Source organism: Myotis nattereri (genome assembly GCF_964212035.1).
Source record: "Myotis nattereri genome assembly, chromosome: 12".
Lineage (NCBI taxonomy): Eukaryota > Metazoa > Chordata > Mammalia > Chiroptera > Vespertilionidae > Myotis > Myotis nattereri.
Window position 1 is genome coordinate 51,164,642 of NC_138087.1, and position 21,021 is coordinate 51,185,662.

Here is a 21,021-nt window from a genome sequence, read left to right on the forward strand (position 1 = left end):
AAAAATGTTTAAAATGATTTATAGCTATCATTTAGAAAATGATAGCTATAAAGGTTGGGCTAAGGAGATATAACATATTTAATTGGATATCCCAAAGAGGGGAAAAACAAATTCCTGGAAAACATTTAAAATTAAAATTCAAGATTTTCCTGGAATTAAAGATTTTAATTTCTATATTGAAAGATCACACTCTCCATGGTTTCAGATATCCCTGGCCAACAGTAGTCCAAAAATAGTAAACGGAAAATTCCAGAAACAAACAACTCATGTGCTAAACTGCGTGCTGTTCTGAGTAGCGTGAAGAAACCTTGCGCTCTTCTGCTTGTCCCCATGCGCTGGTCCTGGGGAAGGAGAGAGGAAGCTCTCTAGTATTTTTCCATCTCCTCCTCATTTGGATGCTCCTATTTTCCAAGGCTGTACGCTCTCAAGGCTGGATGGAGGGAGGAGGAGGAGGAAGGACCCAGGCGTGGGGAGAGCAGAGCCAAGCCAGGGCCATGCATCTGTGGGAACGTGGTGCGGAAGGAAGAAGGCACAGGAATGCAGGGAGAAGGCAGGGCCGTCAGTGGAGAAGGCCCCAAAGGAAGAGGGAGATTGTACAGGCACAGTCCTGACCAGCTGGGTCCAGCTTTCTGGGACCTACTGGAAGGAATGATGGTCTCCCAGCCACCATCTCATCCCTTGGCTCTGGCCTTTCCTGTCTCTCTCTCCAACTGCCCACTTCACCCCACCTCTCCTTGCCAAGCCCAACTGGCTTCCTTTTCACTTTTTGTGCTTTTCACTTCATTATGCCCACTATTCATCACTGCACTTACCACCTGCTTAATAATCATCTGCTTATGTGGCCATCTCTTTCACGAATCTGTGTGCCTGGGAGCAGGGGCTGGGTTCCACGCATCCAGTCGCCTCATGGTCTAGGAGGGATCAGCTTCCTAATGCTTAGTAAGTTTTGAGTAAATGAGTACCTGTCCATTGTGACATACGAACATCCTCAAAGTCACATAAACAGCTGTGTAACACTAAGGTCAGGGGAATATCTTCCTGCATGAGGGTAATGGGTAGAGAAAGTGGAGGATGGAAAGGTAATTTTTAAAAAAGTGAACATTAAATAGCCCAGCCAACATAGCTCAGTGATTGAGCGTCAATCTCTGAACCAGGAGGTCATGGTTCAATTCCTAGTCAGGGCACATGCCTGGATTGCAGGCTCGATCCCCAGTGTGGGGTGTACAGGAAGCAGCTGATTAATGATTCTCTCTCATCGTTGATGTTTCTGTCCCTCTTTCCCTCTCCCTCCCTATCTCTGGAATCAATAAAAATGTACTTTAAAAAACGAACATTAAATAGCTGAATTGTGAATATAGTTTCTAATTCAGGTAGGTGTTTCTTCTATAGATAGGGGCAAGATGCAAAGGAGAAATTGAGGCAATTAGTCAGGAAGCAGACCTGTGCTCCCTGCATCTGCCCAGATGATCCCTTTGGGAGTGGACGGGGGTGGGGGTGGGGGGCTGCACGGCCATGCTGACTCTCCAGGAGCCCAGCAGCCGTGCTCTGCACCATGCCCCACTCTTAAATGGCTCCCCTTGGGAGGATTTTGTGGCAATCATGAAAAACTTCGCCAAAACAACCGCCTTAGGTGGCCGGTCAAAAGAAGGGCCATGCAAGACTTTCCTCTTCTTTTGTATCACTGAGGTGTCAAACGTAGTCATTCAATTTGAAAACACTCTGGTTCAAAAGCATTGGGATAAAAATGACTGGTGGAACCTCCAAGTCGCCTGCTTCCTCAGGCTCAAGCAGTGGTGGCCGAATGGGGACCCCAGCCACCCAGGAAGCTAGTAAATGGAAATGGGGTCCCCGATATGTTTAGTATTTCAGAACACCTAAAGGAGATCAGCCCTTAGAGCTATAGCCGCCCGGTCCTGACCTTCGAGTTGTCATCTCAGGATGGCAACCTGGGTATCTCATGCTGGTCAGAAAGCCTGAACACCACGAGGGCACACATGGTCATTCATACAGTCAGGCTCTTCCAGAGGCAAATTCTTTACAACCCTGGCACTCAGAGAGCAGAGCAGCAGCATGGGCTGCAGCTGGGCCTGGCTGGGTGTGCACACCCCCGCCCAGAGCCCTGGAATCAGGGATGTGGGAACAGGATCCCCAGTGACTTACACCTTAAAGCTGGATTAGTGGGTACCTCACAGCGATCCATTTGAGAGTTACTCGTTCCTGGAAGTAAAACCATGAAGTAACCTACGAAGGCCATTAACAATAAAAATAAAAATAAGGGTTGTAAGCTGGGTACAGCGCTCTTGCCTTGGGGAACGTTGGATCCCAAGTCACCATTAGTAAGAATCCTCCGACTAAGCCTTCAACCAGGATTTCGCAGGGGAGCCAGGGAGGAAGTTGACCTCATCGCCTCACAGTTAACCCCCAACATGGGCTGAGCATCTCAAAGGAAGCGGAGGGCAGGGCAGACCTCCAGCCTGGCTCTCCCTGAGGTCTGGTGTGGTCCACCCAGGCTCCTCCTCCTCAATTAAGGCAGGTTTCTCTACACAGGAAGTCTCTCATCAGCTGCTAAGAGAATATACTTTCTCTGTACGATTGTTTTTGTAGTACTGTAGTCATTGTAAAGAAATGCAGCAAATTTCCCCCCCAGATTTTAATATGGGACAATAACTCCCTAATTGTGTGGAGACTCATTTCCGTAAACTCTTGCTTGGATGGACAATCTATGGGTAAACTACAATGTATCTAAGCTGGACGCTGTACTGTGTGTGCTCTTAACTCTATGTTTCCAACCTTGGCTGCACATTAGAATCACCTGGGAATCTTTTTAAAATCCTGATGTCTGGGCCTCATCCTCCGGAAATTCTGTTTCTTTGTTGTGGGGTGGGGCCACAACATTAGTAACAAAGAAACAGAATTTCCGGAGGATGAGGCCCAGAAATCAGGATTTTAAAAAGATTCCCAGGTGATTCTAATGTGCAGCCAAGGTTGAGAACCACTGTCTTAACTCATCCCATTTCCCCACATTCTGAGCTTGTTCTACAGAAGGGAAGCAGGCTCAGAGAAGTGACCTCACCTGTGCCAGGTCACCAGGCTACAAAGTGGCAGAACCCACGGTTCAAATTCAGGGGTAGCTCCCTCCCAGACCTACACCTTTGCATGCCAGCCTCCCATGCACTGCACCAGGCCGCTGAACTTGTACTTCCTGCAGGCTGATGCCGTCTCTCCGGCCCCGGCCACACGGGGCACTGACGGTTCAAGAGCTTTGTAGGCTGTTAGATGGCAGGGAAGGGCCAAGTGGCTTCACATCACAGGCTTTTGCATTTCCTGATCTCTGAGGCATCAAAACGAGACAAGAAGCTGTTTTTTTAAAGGTATTTCCTGCTACGTGAAACCTAGAAATGTTAGGAACATCTGATCTTGTAGGGATTTCTCCAACCCCGCTCCACCCTTTCCTTGTTGAGAAAAAAGTCATCCTGTGGGTCCTGAGACAGAGGGCAGGGGCACGCTCTGGGGCAGTGTGGCCCAGCACTCCCACCATTTCACGGGATATTTAGCCACAGTGGCCCGAGCCGTCCAGTTAGCATCTTGATGTGAAAGAGTGGGCTTTTAATTGTGATGATCCATTGGTTCTGGCTCTGCTTCTGCGTGAAGAACCCTCCACAAAGCTGATGGTCTACCTGTCACACAGGACGCCCGGGGTCTGGAGTGGGGCTTGGGTGAATAGGACACAGAACACGTTATGGCTGCTAAGGGCCGTAGGAATCATTTTGCCAAAATATTTTTGATGTGCCTGGTGTTGGGTGAATAGCAAAGAAAATGGTAGAACTTGCGTCAAGAACCTTTCAATATTGTGCAAGTGACAAACCAAGATAAAAAACACCAGTACAAGTTTTGCTAGTGTGGGTAGCCAAGAGGCGCAAAATCACGGCCCCATCGGGTTGGTCTGTTAATGGAGTCCCACCGATTTCACCTTAGGCTTCCTCATACGGGTCCCTCCCTCAGGTCCTGCTTGGTTTTGAGGTAGCTTCCTGTGCTCCGCCACATCACACAGCCTTCTCCATGCTCCACAGGGCAGTCCGGCTGATACTCCCAAATGCTCTTGTTTTGATGACTCCCTTTTAGAAACCATCAGCGGCTCCCAGCACATACATTACCGAGAGAAAGACCAACGTCCCAGGCCTGCCTTGTTCGTCCTGTCTGCCGCCTTCTGTGCCTCACACTCTTCTGAATGCTCAGCTTCCTAAGTATATTTGCAATCCTCTTTTTGTTCATTCTCTTTCCCAAACCTCTGATGTCTTTTATGACTTGGCTCTTTAAAAGTGCACTATTTTGGTTCCCATTGTGACATGCAATGTGGCCTCGCTACTAGGAACATGGGGCTGGAGCCAGACGCCATGGGCTATCATCGACTTGGCCACGTACTGTGTTACCTTAGCCAGGTACTTTATGATGTGCTTTAGGCTCTCATCCACAAAAAAGAAGTCAGACCTACTTCACCGGGTTGTGAAGATTATGTTAATTAGAACAATCCTGGGCACGTAGCAAGTCTGCAATAAACGTTAGCTATTAGCAACACCATACTTTCTTTATTGGTGTCTGACTCATTTGTCAACTCGAAGATCTTTGAGGTCAGAGACTGACGGTCTCTGGTCATCTGTAAAACCTCAGGGCGAGTGGAGAGCAGGTGCCCATGAACATGCCTGAAGTGACGCGTTAAGCACCTTTTTGGAGGTGAACACAAAACTCGGAAGACCGACTTGAGAAAGCATTCCAGATAGGGACGATGACACACGAGAATGTATGAAAGAAATCTGTGTGGGAGGCTTGAGAAGCAGCTTTGGTGACATGGAAATGCTGAGGACGGTGGAGCCAAGAGCAACTGGAAATGTGACAAGGACTGCGAGGAGAATACAGCAACTGAAACGCAACAGAATCAGGTGGAGAAGATTCTGGCCGCAGGGAGACTAGTTAGAAAAGTTATGGCAATTATTCATAAGAAGCTATAACAGTTACTATTCCCAAACCCATCTTCCTTAAAAAGAAAAGGCAATTTCGTGATCACAAAGAGGCCACATTTTTTTATTGAAAACTCAAATCACTACATACATTCAGTATTGCACAAATTATAAGTGGGTTGACAATTATATTAATACAAACTCATGAGCATAAAGCAACTGCTCTAGGTTTTGGTGCAATTTGTGTCAGGTACTTCAGTAAATACGACAAACATCAAGGAACTCAGCTACTTCAATTCATAAGACTTGGCTTTCAAGCATATGGCATCTCATAAAACAATATGTCAAGCTCAGGAAAATTAAGTATTAAATTACAAAAGGAACACTGTTAAAAAGAAAAATTGGTGACAAAAATGTTGGGTTAAAATATTAAGATTTAAAATTTTTAGCACTTGGACTTAGGATCCAGAAAGTATATGCATCCTGGGAATTTCAGGAGAAGACCCCTGTGCTCTGCTACACTCACTACTACATTCCAAAAGGGTGCTCTGGGTTACCACGTCTTCCCTGCAGGTATAAACCACTGCTTCATACTTCAGAAGAAGTATGGTCATTCACATAGAGGGGTTTACAAATAAGATTCTTCTCACTCAAAATAAAAATATGATCTCCATCAATTTACGTAGAAATCTTATCGAAACGTCAATCAGCTGGGGAAGCCAGATCGCCCATTTACCTTCTCTGCCTGCCTCGATGCTCCAGGCTGGCCTGTCACTGAACGGAAGGGGAGATGTGAGTAGTCCCGCTCTGTCTGTGCAGGTGGGCACAAGCCCCCCTCCTTCCCTGGGGTTTTGCTTCCTAAGGTACAGAATTGATGGGGAGGGGCTGGATGGCTTGTAGGAGACCTTTCAAATAAAAGAATCTAAGCTTGAGATTCCATCTTCAGCAGATGTTTAGAGTGGCAAAGAAAATGGACGAAAAATGGTGGGTGAAGTATTTCTTACCTTTGATGCCATCACTCAAAACCATTCTGCACTGTATTTCAAGGAAATCTTTGACCCTTTCATCTGATGGCTGATGCTGCTAAAGGGGAAGGAAATGAGGCATCTGTCAATGAAATTTTGGATACAAATGTAGAAAGGCTGAGCCAAGTTTGGGTAGAAAAACAATGCATCGCCATGTCAACTAGCAGTCAGGGCTTTCCGCCTCTGAATTTTAAGAACCATCAATCTGGCCTAGAGATGCACGTTCAAGCCATTCAACAGAGATACAGTGTGTACACCTACTAAGAATGTGTTTCCCCGAAATCCTCCCAGGCCGGCACCTTCTGCAAAACTGGTTCTAACAGAAAGGATGCAAGAGAATTAAGTACAGGGCAGGATTTATTTTTCTTTACAGATCAGAAAAATGACCCAAAGGGAGTGATGGCTTCTCATGTTGTCCCCTAAAAAGAAGACAAATATCACTTCTGAAATCTAACACACTGGCTTCATTTTCAAAATAGTTATTTTCCTCCTAAGGCAGCCATGCATTGTCAACCTTAAGCATGTGACAGTCACGATTTCTTCCACAGCTTTCCTGGAGCTTACAGCCAGAGTAGTCCTGAGGAGTCAAATATTAAAGCTTTCTCCACAGCCACATGTTCCTTTGATGTTGGGGTTATTGAACACAAACTCACTGGATAATTTGTCCTCAACATAGTCCATTTCTGTTCCTAAAAGTGTTAGCTGTGCTTTCTTTTCGATGAACACTCTGACTCCTGGGGGAGAAGAAAACACATGTCATATAAAGCCTGCACACCAACAGAACCTGCGAGCCAAAAGTCAAGTAAGCTTTAAATAGTAACACTAACAAAACCCAAACAGGGCGCTTTTGAATCTCTTATTGTTTCCTTTAAGGGATTCAGTGCTCAGTTTCCTGTCCCCTCTTTCTACACAATAACCTACGTAAAAAACAATTATATTAGGTCAGAAAGTTGTACCCAAGCAAATTCCATGACAAGTCTATGTAAAACTAGAATTTGCCTTTCACTATATTTCACCCATTTTTCAAATTTGCAATATAAGGAAAATGTGTACATTCAGTGAATTTTGTAAAGATGGAGACGATACATTTATGAAAACCCTGCAATGCCATCTATGCACATGACACATTGCCACACCAAAGACTGTGGTAGAATGGGCTGGTTTAAGACAACGCAGCAGTTCTGTTCTGTGCATGGGCTAGAAAACTGGTAACAACATAACCCATAGTAATTATGTAGGCAGAAGTCAACATCTTCATAAAAACAATCAGTTTAAGAAAGCTTTCTCCTTATAAGAAATTGAGTCATTACTTAAATATAACCATACATATTTATTAGATCTCCTATTCATTAATATGAAAAATTTAAGGTTTATGTACTGATTTAAAAATAAAATATCGACAAATACCTTTCTTGCTTAGTAAATACAATTTAGTAAAATGAACTCACACTAGGAATCCAGGAAAGCTGGCCAACAGCACACTTCTGATGCACAAAGCCACAACTGCAAAACCCATGTACACTGAAGTTCCCCTAAAGCTGTAGCACTATTTATTTTGTTTTAAATAGGCTTAATCAGATTATTGCATTGGGGGCAAATACAATTAAAGACCTAAAAATTTTAATTTGGAAATTAAAATTGAAACTATAGAATCCTCAAAAGCATGAGATGACATTACTAGAAATATATGTAAAACTGCTACTTTACACAAAAGTAGTCGGTTCATTTTGACGTTTTATCATCTTAAAAACTTTCTGCACAGAATAACCTTTCATAATTGAAACAAATAAATATATTTAACCAATAATCTACCCTAGCTCTGCCATAAATCTGATTGGATTTAAGTGTTCACTAGGCCACTTACTAGCTCTGTGACCCTATGCAAATGATTTAATCTCTCCATGCCTCAGTTTTCCTTATTGGCAAAATGGGGACAATATGGGATCATTCTCATTTGGAAAGTCTCTCAAACTATGTCTACTTCATAGTGAACATTATAAATGTCATCCCTACTATTACTATTACTCTTGCTATATAAGGAGAAACATTTTAGGCAAAATAAAGTGCCCAGAAAAAGTTTGTTTAATACTCACCATCTTGAACAACTTCTTCATCAGAATCTCCTTTTGTTTTTGTATATTCTAGAGTATAAGAAAGGCCATTGCAACCCCTGGTTCGGACACCAACTTTCACGCCTACCTGAAAAATAATTGTAAATATAAACTTAATTTTAACATAGTACAGATTAAACAATCATATTCAAAAAGTCCTGGCTATATGATATTCACTTCTTCATTTCTTTTTAAGCTAAAAGATATATATTAGAGGCCCAGTGCACAAAATTCGTGTACTCAGGGGTGGGGGTGTGCGGTCCCTCAGCCCAGCCAGTGCCCTCTTGCAGTCCGGGAGCCCTTGGGGGATGTCTGACTGACGGCTTAGGCCCGCTCCCCACAGGGAGCAGGAGAGGCTCCCGCCACTGCTGCTGCGCTCAACGGCCGTGAGCCTGGCTTATGGCTGAGTGGTGTTCCCCCTGTGGGCGCTCACTGACCACCAGGGGGCAGCCTCTGGTGGTAGGTGTGCATCACAGCGACTGGTCGTTCTGCTGTTTGACTGATTTGCATATTATCCTTTTATTATATAGGATTCCTGGCTATAAAATAGCTCTTTAGAAAGTATAAGTGGAATGGGAAGCAAGTATTTTGAAAATTTACTTATTGTACAAACATTATTATGACACAAAGGGGTGGCCCAAAAAGAATCAAAACTAAGTATATACAAAGAAAACAATACAGGGGTGGGGTGGGGGGTGGGACCCAAACTACAGTCACTGGGAATAACATTGTAAAGGAAGGAGTTTTAATTAAAAAAAAAAAAAGAATAATCACTCTTTTTAAAAGGAAAAAGAAAAGTATCTGAATGGCAGAGATGACAACTTAAAAAAACGAACTTGCTCAAAAACACTTCTGCTCCACCTCATCATGTGAGATGTTCTCAGGAAGTTTCCCTATGGTTAGGTTCGCCAAGGTCCACAGACCTGGCAATCATGCTGCCTCTAACAGGGCCTTAATTCTAAGGCAGAGTTGTGTCAACATTCTCAAATACCAGGAAGCAAAAGACTGATGCCAACAGAAATGTAAGAAATTTAAAAAGTGACCCAACAGCACTCTTAACATACCAAAGTCAGCCTTAATGTAATTTTCTAACAATGTCTACAGAATTTCTATTCTTGGATCCTATCTGCTTTTTCATTTATGTATACAGCAAAAATATCATCATAAAAAGTATTATTTCACTAAGCAGATGTTGATTCTCAGAAAAGCAGCAACATGTGCTTGCTTTCGGAAAGTGATTATGAAGGAGGAAGACACTGGTGAAGAGTGTGAGTTAGAATGTCAAGCTGTCTGGGAGTTTCGATGAGCTGAATCATTCAGAGTAGTCTCTTCTGTCCTTAAACAGCAGCAAGGACAGAGCCATGATTTTATTCACCTTCAGATGCCAGCTTAGAGAGCCTCGGAGGCAGTTTAACATATTCAGCATAAATACACAATAAACTGTCTAGCTGAAGTTCTGGAGCTTAAGTCATAAGTATTTAACTTAGTCTTTATCGTTGTAAACAGGAAGACACAAGCAAGCAGGAAGTCCAACCATCAGAATGGATCGAGACACTTAAACAGTATGTGCAAGTACAGCTTTAGGTAACTGGAATTTGGAAAAGGGATTGACTGCCACAGTGACACCAGATGAAGTGCTTGCTCAATCCTTTTCATGTCACCATGACCAAATCCACAAAGTTAATTTTTCTGTTTCATTTGGTTAATTTCTACTCTAGTCATTAGTGTATCTAAATGGAGTTGGAACACTGACATACGTTAGCACATAATCATTCATAGGAGGAAGGTGCCAGAACTCCCATTGTAACGGGATGTTGTACAATGGAATCTAGAAACCACTCTGTAGTCTAATCAGTAAATGTTAATAGTCTTGGAAGTAATTTACAGTATTCTGTAGGCAATTAGCAATACAATAAGACTAAGATTATGTACACAGTCTTTACTCATCAATTCCACATCTAGGAATATAGCCTACGTACATACACTAAGCTACGCTTACAGGTCTAGAACAATGGGCCTGGTGTACTATAGACACTAAATATTTGTTGAGTGATGTTTGTGGCAGCACTGAATGAAACAACCCAAAAATACCCTTTAATATGGGGGGACTGGTTAAATAAATCAAACTTGTTCAATGGACTATACTATTAAAAACGCAGCCAGGGATAACAATGAGGTAGATTTTTATGTAAAGACTAGAGGCCCAGTATACGAATTTGTGCACAAGTGGGATCCTTCAGTGTGGCCAGTGATCGGGACTGATGAGGGGCAGTGTGGGGGGGACTGCCCACCGGGGAGAGGGACTGCAGGAGGTTGGCTGGCCGCCCCCGCCCCGCATTGGGCTGATGAGGGGGAGGGGGCAGCCAGCTGGGGGGAGGGACCGTGGGAGGTTGTCCCCAGCAGCAAGCTAACCAACGGTCGATTCCACAAGGAATTGGGCTCCCTCCTTTCTCCTGTCTGGGTCTGGGGTGTGGGTGAAACAGATTCGGGGTTGTCAGGGCCCCAGCAGCAAGGTCTGGGTCAGGGCATGTCATAGTTACTGGCCAGTCGTTCCAGTCATAATGGTTGTTTAGGCTTTTATATATATATATATATAGATATGAAAAGATCTTCAAGCTATTTCATTAGGGGCAAAAAGCAAAGTGTAACTACAGCATATATGGTATGTTCTCACCTAAGTAGGAAAGAAATACACATACAAGCTTAATAAGCAGAGTTGAGGCCAGTGGTTCCCCCCTCAAGGAAATATTTTTGGTTGTCACAACTGAGGAGTGAAATGGAGTCACTGGCAGAGGCTATAGATGACACTAAACACCCTGCAATCTAAACCCAAAAAAGAATTACACAGCCCAAAACAACAGTGCCGAGGCTGAGAAACCCTGGTCTAGGTAAAGAAAACGTACAGATTATCTCCAAAGGACACTAAGAAGTTGCCTCTTGAAAGGGAGAATGATGACGAAGTGTCTGGGGTAAGAGAGTGACTTCCTTTTCTGAGTATCCTGTTGTATTCTGTGGATTTAGGGAGCGTTTGAGATCTTGGTCCCTGGCTATGTTGTCAGTTTGGCTCAATTAAACTAACCCCTAATTAATAGAAGCATATTGTTTATCACAAGACAAATTCATTGTGAAAATACGTTATTTGACTGGTTTACTTACATGTTCAGGCTTATCTTTAAGAAGTTGTTTTATCTTGTTTACTGCTGAAGGTGTCTGAAAAAGAAAACGTTAAGTTTTTAGCTACAAAATTTGCATTCTTCAAATCAAAGCCTTATATTTTCTAGTCTTTAAGAGTACTCAAGTCTATCTGCAGCAAATTCATGTGATGAATTTATGTTCCATTTCCACCAGGGTACCTTGTGGATTTTATACACAAACATATGAACTATACTTAATTAAAATCATTCCCTTTATTTTTCTTACTTATTATCCTCACCAAGGATATGCTTTCATTGATTTTTAGAAAGAGAGGAAGAGAAAGGAGAGAAACATCGATATGAGAAAGAAACATGAATTGGTTGCCTCCTATATGCACCCGGACCAAAGATTGAATTCGCAACCTAGGTAAGTGCCCTGAATGGGAATAGAACTTGCAAACTTTTGGTGTATGGGACAATGCTCCAACCAACTGAGCCACCACCCAGGGCTTAATCATTGTCTATATTTTAAAATGTCTTCTAGCAACAGCCTTTTCATCTTGCTCCATCCAGCAAAGGTCCACTCCCTGTCATAATCTCTATGGTACTATCCATGTGCATCACAAATGTAATCTTTCTGGGCAGCATCTATTTTGTGCTCCTACTGGATGTCCAGCAATAAGCACATTGCCCAACACACAGAAGACGCTCAAAAGCCAATGAATGAATCAAAAGCCAACTTTCAGGCATTTTTCCTGTTGATTAACTCCATTGCTCTTTTTGCTTACCCAAAATCTATTTCAACCCATCAAAATGCACACCTAGATGAAAGAGTGCTACCATCATCAAATACCCCAGAGTGTGTCTCTCATCCCAGTCTCACCAAATGTTCAGATATAAAGTTGGCTTGCCGGGCCTGTGTGGCTCAGTGCTTGAGCATCGACCCAGGAGGCTACGGTTCAATTCCTGGTCAGGGCACATGCCCAAGTTGTGGGCTGGATCACCAGTAGGAGGGCATGCAGGAGGCAACTGATCAATGATTCTCTCTTGTCATTGATAATTCTATCCCTCTCTCCTTCTCCCTTCCTCTCTCTGAAATAAATAAAAACATATTAAAAATAATGCTAAAGTTGGCTTACATCAGTATTTCAGGGTATCTAAGGTAATCAATAATAGAAACAAGAACAGGGAGGAGGTTTTTTGGGAGAAATGCTTTTAACCTAGTCCAGCTGTCCTCAAAATAAGAAAAACATCACAACATACTGCATGTGTATCACCAACTCCACTTTCTTGAGAAGGAGGCTGTTAGGGACAAAGTCTGTTCCAGGGCATTCCTGGTCTACCTCCTAGCTGTGTCCCAGCCCATTACTTGGCTTAAATGGGTATAATAATCTCTCTTCTTCAGGATTCATGAAGACCATTTAGAGCAGTGGCAAATATAAGCCAGCTGTTGTTATGACGATGAAATCATGTCCTTCCTACTTTATTAGCTCCTCTAGCTGGCAATGCTGTGCTGGTCCTCCAGTTTTTTGTACTGGCATTTTCCTGGTTTGTGAAATCCCAAAGAGTGGACATCATGACCTGTGATGGGGCAGTAACTCTGGCCAGAACTCAAGCCTGTGCCCAGGGAGCAGACCCAATTGATGGCCCCAGAGTATGCTTTTCTGCTTTGCCCCATGGGGGCTCAGCCAGATGAGGATGGTGAAGCAAAGTCTGAACCCAAATTAGAAACGTCATGAAACCAGTTCAGAAGGTCGAGACTAGCATTTTTAAAACTCAGAACACAAACACAAAATAGAAAACAATGCATTGCAGTTGATAAAAGATAAATGTGCAGTGAAACTTTGATTTCAATTATTAATATACTATACGTATATTTTATTGTGCATCACTGTAAAAACAAAAGATATTACTACCAATGCCCATAAATCACTACCAATGTCACTGAAGAAAAAAAATTAAACAAATCACTACCAGTGTCCATAAAGGCCCTTTCTCACGATTTTATCCTAACAGGAGGCAAGCCGCTCAACAAGACAGGGAACAGTACCCAGGGGGAGAAAGAAGGAAATGCTGAAGAGAAGAATTATGGCTTCTATTTATTTTGGAAACCACAGCATTCCAACCTTAAAGAGTTACAGAAATATTAATGAAAAAAATTTTAAAGTGCTCGTTTACCCTTCTAAATGACTGAGGATAAAAACTAGCTTGCAAAAAAAAAAAAAAAAAAAAAACCAACAAAAAAAAACTAGCTTGCATAATTTTTATGGTCATATTTCCCATGAGGCCTGAAGAACTTACTCAAATTATTGTCAAAAAGCAAACGATAGCTGATAAATTACACACAAGAAGCACAGCCATGGGAAAATATTCTTTGGAAGTACAACCCAAGGTATAACCTTGGCTAAAGCTGGTGGGTCAAAGGTGTAGAGGGCGCACCACTGCTTGAGGTAAACAAAACACACGTGAGGGGTCTGGACCCTAAGCTGTCAACAGCCCCAAGGGTTTTTAATTCCACATGACTTTCTCAGTGACCTAATTTAGTTTTACAAAATAATATATTTTATTTTTTTCTCAACTCTTAGTAAAAAGAGGAACCCTCAATTTTTCTGTGTCAGGAAAATCCCAAATAGACTCCACTGGGAGAAGTGCTACTACTGACAGATGCCTTAGTTTAGTACTCATCTAAGGGGAAAGATATGGTTCTTCTAACTTTCCAAGTGATGGATCCAATTTTCAGAACAAGTCAGAATGACTAAACAGGAAACATTTGGGACTAAAGATAACTTCCTGACAGAAGCTAAGGAGCCCACTTTGCTCTAAATCTATTTGCATACTTCAGCAACTTTGCACTTAAGTAAAATCAACCTGGGAAATAGTATAAAAAGTCCAAATAAACAACAGGCTGCAAGCTAGCAGCCTTCCCATTTCACTGCATTTCTCAATTAAGAAGCCCATGCCTTTCCAAGGAATTTATGTATAATTAATGACTAGGTCACTTGAGATTTGCTTAGTGATTTAAAACTTAAGAGATTCTTAAGGGGGGGGGTGGTGGTGGAAATGGGGGACATCTGTAATACTCTCAACAATAAAAAGTAAATTTAAAAAAATCTTGAGACTCTTAAAACTCAATGAAATATAACGATGGTTTTTAATCTACTCATACGTATATCAGAACAAGACATTCTTTCAAGTGAAGGAACATCTTTGAGTGAGACAGTGTGGCCTTTTAGAAAAATATTTCCACTTTGTTTTTCGTGTTAACATTATGGAAGAAGGCACTGTAGATGATGCATTTTTCACCTACTTCTTAGCAACATACCTCTATCCAATGCCATAGGGTTTCTCTCCTTTGTAGCAAAAGCTTTTCATTCTCAATACTGTGTTTCCTTGAAAGGAGACACCAAGTATGAGTCATGTCCTATAGTTCTTGTGATTTCAAAACCTTAGGAAATCCGAATAATTGATGGTATATCTTTGAAACATGAAAACAGACTTGGTGGTATGGGGAAAAGTAATACAGAATATGGCCTAAAATGTTAATCCATTGTAAAAACGAATTCTTCCGCCGGATCATGACTTTCTTCTATTTTGCAACAACGAATTTTCTGGCTTATGGCACTATACTGACTGGCATCAACGATTCCACTTAAATACAGTAATCTATTTTCCTAGTATCTAGGTCAGCGGTTCTCAACCTGTGGGTCCCAACCCCTTTGGGGGTCGAATGACCCTTTCACAGGGGTCACCTAAGACCATCGGAAAACACATATATAATTACATATTGTTTTTGTGATTAATCACTATGCTTTAATTATGTTCAACTTGTAACAATGAAAATACATCCTGCATATCATGTATTTACATTACGATTCATAACAGTAGCAAAATTACAGTTATGAAGTAGCAACAAAAATAATTTTATGGTTGGGGGTCACCACAACATGAGGAGCTGTATTACAGGGTCGAGGCATTAGGAAGGTTGAGAACCACTGATTTAGGCGATGAATACTTGAAGTCTTCTCCTTAATCAGAGAGAGGGAGAGGTGTGTGAGAAGGCCGCTGATCGCAAGCTTCCCAATGAGATTAATCTTTCCAAACTGCAAATGCACACGCCAGGGTTTTCTTTTGGGACGACATAGAAACGATGGCTGGACAATACTGTGAATGTACTAAGTGCCACTGAATTGAACACTTTAAAGTGGTTCATGTTACGTGATTTTTCCTTTGGTGACGACAAACAGAGGTCGGGGGTCGGCACGAACGCCGAGTTCTTTGCGTGTCGGGTTTGCACTCCGCTGCCCTCTGAGTGTCAGACCTCTCACCCAGAAAACGCTGTCAACAAACGCAGGGCAGACACCTTCACCCTTCTTTGTTCCTGGTAGGCGGCCTCGAACGGCCTCCACACGGGGGGTGTTGCAAAGAGCCTCCGCTAACCCCACACCAGGAAGTAACCCTCGGTGGCCCGCAGCCTCCGTCTGCGCAGGGAACGCACCCTTACCGCCGAGCACCGCACCGACACCGACACCGACTCCGTCCGCCCCAAGCACCTCAAGGGCCAATTCTGGTTTATTCACCCGACTACGCCCCGCGCCCGGCCCGTTCGACCTCTAAACCTACGACCTCCAGCACCGCACCCCAAGGCCCCCGGGGGGATCCTGGGCAGCAGGCAGGCCGCGCCGACCCGACCCCGGGGTCACGCACGCACACCGCCCCTCCCCCCAGGCGGCGCGCGGCCCGATGGGAAACGTAGTGCCGGGGGGCGCCGGGTCGGGCGGAGCAGCCCCTCCCGGGTCTATTTTCCCAGCAAGGACGGGGCCTAGGGGTGGGGGGCGCAGAGCTGCGGAGCAGGCTGGGGCTCCGCCGCCCGGCCGTGGCGCACCCCCCCGCCCCGGCCTCCCCGCGCGGAGCGGAGGTGAGCCAATGTCACGGGCCAGGCCGCGCGCCCGAAAACTCACCAGGGTGAGGGCGGCCCGGGTGGCCTGCAGCTTCCTCTTGCTCACAGCCCGGACGGTGGCCCGGACTAACGAAGCCGACATCCTGGCCGGCCCGGCGCCCTGATGTCTCGGGCCGCAGCTCAGATGCCTCAGCCGCTCTCCATGGACACAGCGGCGCATTGACGCCACAAGCTCCGCCGCTGGCTGCCTCAGGCCTCGCCCCGCCCCGCCGCCCCGCCCCGCCGCGCCGCCATTGGGCGGGCCGCGTGAGTGATGGGCGGAGGGCGGGCCGTGGGCTGTTGACTCGGCAGCGCAGGGCCCCGGGGAAAGGTGGCCACCGCGAGGGCACGGGGCGTGGTGCCGGCGCGGGGCCGAGGCGCGTGGCTCCGGCCGCTTCGCATGGGCCGGGTGCACCACCGCTTGACGCCGCCGAACAGTCAGCCCGGCTCTGGAGCTGGTGCTCTCTCTCCAGGCAGGATGGTTCCGAGGCCCAAACGGCTCCAGACGCTTCAGTCTTCTTTTTCGGTCCAGCTGGACCAGATGTTTCTTCACTTGAAAGAATGTCTTGTTCTTTTGGAGCTAGAATTACCGCAGACTCGTGGGATAAATAAAGAGCCCCCGAGCAAGCGTGCTGGACAGCCTGGGGTGGTGAAGGATGGAGCTAATGCGATCTTCGCTTTAGGTGGTGATTTTGGAAAACACTGCCGTATCCTAAAACGTGACTGGGCAGCTCTGTGGATGCGCACATGTATGTGTCAGACCTTACCGTGGCTGCTTAGGGGCCCTGCCTTTTAATGCCGCCAGTTAATTCAGCAAATATTCCTGAACACCAGGCACTAATAGGAAGCCTGGTAAACGGAGGGCCCAGGAAGAATGAGAGATCCTGGTAGGACAGACGTGCAGCAGGGTTAGCCGATGGGAGAACATCAGGATAGGCGGCCATTTCTCACGGAAGTACTGGAAGTTCAGGGGGAAAAGGAGTGGTGCTGGGAGGATAGAGTCTTGCTCCTGGTTTTGATGTGGAAAGAACCAATCGGGGCAGTGTGTTTGCAGCCTAGTTTATCTTTAATGCTCTAATTCAAGCTTAGCAAACTTGTGGCCTGCGGGCCGCATGTGGACCACAACGAATATATTAGTGGCCTAGCCAATATAATGGTATGGTTATGTAAGAAACGTCTTAATAAAAATTTCATAACTTAATTTTTATAATATCCTCTTAATTATTCTGCTGTGTATTCCTTCCAATGTGTTCTTTGTGTTATGTCATTCTTTATTTCAGACTGTTCTTTTTTCGTAGTCACTGTATCTTTTTTTGTAGTTACTGTATCTTTTTTTATGCTCTTGAGCATTTTTACTATTACTCTGAACTCTGATTCAGGCAAATTTCTTATCTCTGCTTCATTTATCTCTTCTGGAGAATTCTCTAGTTCTTTCATTTGGGGGTTGTTTCTTTGTCTCCTCATTTTGGCTTTCTTTTTGGGTTTATGACTATGTATTAGGTAGATCCTTTACACCTCTCAATCTCTAGTGCACAATAATGTTAAAGGCTGTTTCTGATTAATTAGGTCAGGCATAGACTCAAAGCCTTCATCAATAGCCTCTGCCTACAGACTGATAGGATTCTGACTTGAAATGCCCCCCAAGTGTGGCAAAAGTTATTTTCAATAGGGTGGGGCAGTTTCTTCTGCTGGAGATTAATTCTTAGTTTTAATTTCTTAAGTGGCCTCAGGGCAAGGTGTTATCCAATAGGGTGTGTCGACTGTTTTTCCCCCAGGCAAGGCAGACAGATGTCTATGTGGGAAATATGTCCTCCGCTGTGTGAGGGAATGACTCAGCCCGGGAAACTTGGGGTGTCTGCCTTCTGAGCTCTATCCCTCGAGTCCCCAATCCTGGCTTCTGCTCTCACAGCTCCAGGCCACTTCACCCTCCCTCTGCCGGAGCACAAGGTGGGTGGCTCCACAGGGAATTTAGTGTGTTGGTCCTTTCAGGGGATGCCTAAGTTTTCAGCTGTTACTCCCTGGCAGATAGCTCCCTGCTGCTTTTCACACCCATATGTTATGTGGGTACCCTCCTCAGGTTTGGTGCTCTCTGGGGGCCCAGCTTGGGGATTAGATCCCAGAGTTCTCAATGGCAACCCCCTACATCTGAGATATTTCTTTGGAACTTCAGTTGCTGTGGGTGCCCGGCCAGCTCTTTCAAGCCTCCTCCCCTCCCTCTATGCGGTCTCCACTTTTGGTCCTTGGATTCTCTCCTGCGAGTTTTCCATGGGAGCATGTCCGTGATACATCCACTTACTCTGCTGCCAGTTTTAATCTCCTCTCATTGCCTGTTATACATAATCTATATATATAAAAGCCTAATATGCAAATTGTCCTCTCAGGAGTTCTATCAGTCACTATGATGTGGGCTGATCACCAGGGGGTGGTATGGAATGAAGGAAGGCTCTGGCCGGCAGCAAGAAGGCCTCTCTCTCTATATAAAAGCCAAGTGACTAGAACGCCGGGATGACTGGTCACTATGATGTGCACTGCGGCCAGCCAACCAGCCTGATTGGGAGGGTGGCCCCTCCCCCTGCTGGCCCAACCTGATTGGCCTCCATTGGGGTGGGCTGGCCGGACCCCACCCATGCACGAATTCATGCACCAGGCCTCTAGTTATTAATAATGAACTACAATGTTTGCTAATGACTGATTACTATAATTGTGTTGCATTCATTTCCTTTACGTGCCTTGCGTGCAGGCACACCATTTCTCTCTGCTAAGACTAGCAGTGAATATTTAGCAGCCAATTGCCACGTCATTAGTCTTGGACTGACTTGTTTGGTGTGTGCAACAGGAAATATTTCATGTTTAAAGAACAAGAAAAATAGGTTTATTTACCTTACGTTTATTAATTTATGTAGTAATTCAGTGTCTGGTAAGTTAATGTTCAAGAAAAAATATTTTTATTAAAATGTTCTATTATTTTATGATTACTCATTTATTTCAGCCCTTTGTATTCAGCATGTCTCTATTGAAATAAACCTACGTCTCTATGAAAACTGAAGCTTTTGTTTTTTTTGCGGCCTACATAAACTTAAACCTTATTTATTTGGCCTGTGTTAGCCTTTGAGTTTGACAGGCTTGTTCTAGAGCAATGGTTCTCAACCTTCCTAATGCCGCGACCCTTTAATACAGTTCCTCATGTTGTGGTGACCCCCAATTTCATTGTTACAAGTTGAACATAATTAAAGCATAGTGATTAATCACAAAAACAGTATGTAATTATATATGTGTTTTCCGATGGTCTTAGGCGACCCCTGTGAAAGGGTCGTTCGACCCCCAAAGGGGTCGCAACCCACAGGTTGAGAACCACTGCTCTAGGGCCTATAGGAATGATTAGAAATCCTGTTAAATAGTTCCCTCTCCCTGGTACTGAAATCCAATTGCACTGACAATAAGAGTGTAAGTTATTTTTTCCCTAACCTCCAAAATTTAGAAGAAACTGGGATTAGGAGACAGAAGTGTGGTGTGATAGTAGTTGGGTGATTTAGGAACAAGGTATTTTACTTCTCATGTCCTTCCTCCTACAGGTATTGTGAAGATCAAATGAAGAGCCCTTAGAGGAGTGAATGGCACATTGCAGTGCCCAGAAAAAGTTGCTAATTAATAATGGATATTTAAAGATGCCATATATTCGAAACTATTCTGTGTGACACTACAATGGTGAATGCATGCCATTATATATTTGTCTAAATCCATAGAATGTACCACACCAAAAATGAATTCCAATGTAATCTATGCATTTTGGGTGATAATGGTGTGTCCCTGTAGTAGTAGGTTCTTGGATTGTAACAAATGTCCTACCCTGGTGCAGAATGTGGATAGTGGGGAAGTTTGGCTTGTTCGGGCTTATGGAAACTACTTTCTGCTCAATTTTGCTGTGAAAAACTGAAGTTAATAAAAATGTAAAAAAAACCAAACACAACCCCCCCCCCCCCCTCAAAAGGCCCCAGCCAGGTGACTCAGAGCATTGTCTAGATATCCAAGGTTTCAGGGTTCAATCCCAAGTCAGGACACTTACCAGAATCAACCAATGAATGCATAAACAAGTAGGAAAAAAAAAAATCAATGTTTCTCCTTTCTCCTCTCTCTAAAAATCAATCAATAAAAAAATATAAGTCCTTTTAAAATGTAAAAAAAGTTGATTACCTGTTATCATTTTTATCAATTACTAAAATATTACACAGTTGTGTAGCACTTTACAGCTTTTAAAAGAACCCTTAGCACACTGTGTCATAGTAGCCTCACAACTTTGAGCTGTATAGGTCAGGAATGTTGGTGTGGGTATTTTATTTATTTTTTTTAGAATCTTTTTAAAAAAAATATGTTTTATTGATTTTTTTACAGAGAGGAAGGGAGAGAGACAGAGAGCCAGAAACATCGATCAGCTGCCCCCTACACATCCCCCACCGGGGATGTGCCCACAACCAAGGAAGGTACATGCCCTTGACCGGAATCGAACCTGGGACCCCTCAGTTCGCAGGCCAACGCTCTATCCACTGAGCCAAACCGGTTTCGGCTGGTGTGGCTATTTCAAAAGCAATGCTTTAAATATAACTCATCACACGCTATTTTAAAATTTTAGCTCTAAGTCTTCTGATTCAGGACCCTGTGGTACACTGAACAGCCTTCTTTCCATTAAGACACACTACTTAGTTTTTAAGTGCTAAATCACAAAATCTACTTGTCAGTGGTTCAGTAATACCTACTGTTATTTGAAACTGGCGCAGGTCCCTTAAGTTGGATTTAAAAGAGTTTTCATGAGTAAGAAATATGTGCACTCCTTTATCTCAGAGCAGGAGCTGTTCTGTGATGTGG

The 21,021-nt window shown here is 44.0% G+C and overlaps 1 protein-coding gene across 2 annotated transcripts; it reads right to left on the reverse strand.

The window, feature by feature from the left end:
* Positions 1–5,063: 5,063 nt before the first annotated feature.
* Positions 5,064–17,237, reverse strand: ISCA1 (iron-sulfur cluster assembly 1). 2 transcript variants are annotated; one of them, XM_081103644.1, is made up of 5 exons: positions 16,184–16,362; positions 11,248–11,301; positions 8,074–8,179; positions 6,634–6,714; positions 5,064–6,038 (listed from the first exon to the last, which is right to left on the reverse strand). In XM_081103644.1, the coding sequence occupies exons 1-5, from the start codon at positions 16,340–16,342 to the stop codon at positions 6,019–6,021; spliced, it is 420 nt and encodes a 139-aa protein (XP_080959770.1). In that variant the 5' UTR covers positions 16,343–16,362; the 3' UTR covers positions 5,064–6,018. The 2 variants fall into 2 exon arrangements, with proteins under 2 accessions (XP_080959770.1, XP_080959769.1); XM_081103643.1 differs by lacking the exon at positions 5,064–6,038 and having other exon boundaries at positions 6,325–6,714; positions 16,184–17,237.
* Positions 17,238–21,021: the final 3,784 nt, after the last annotated feature.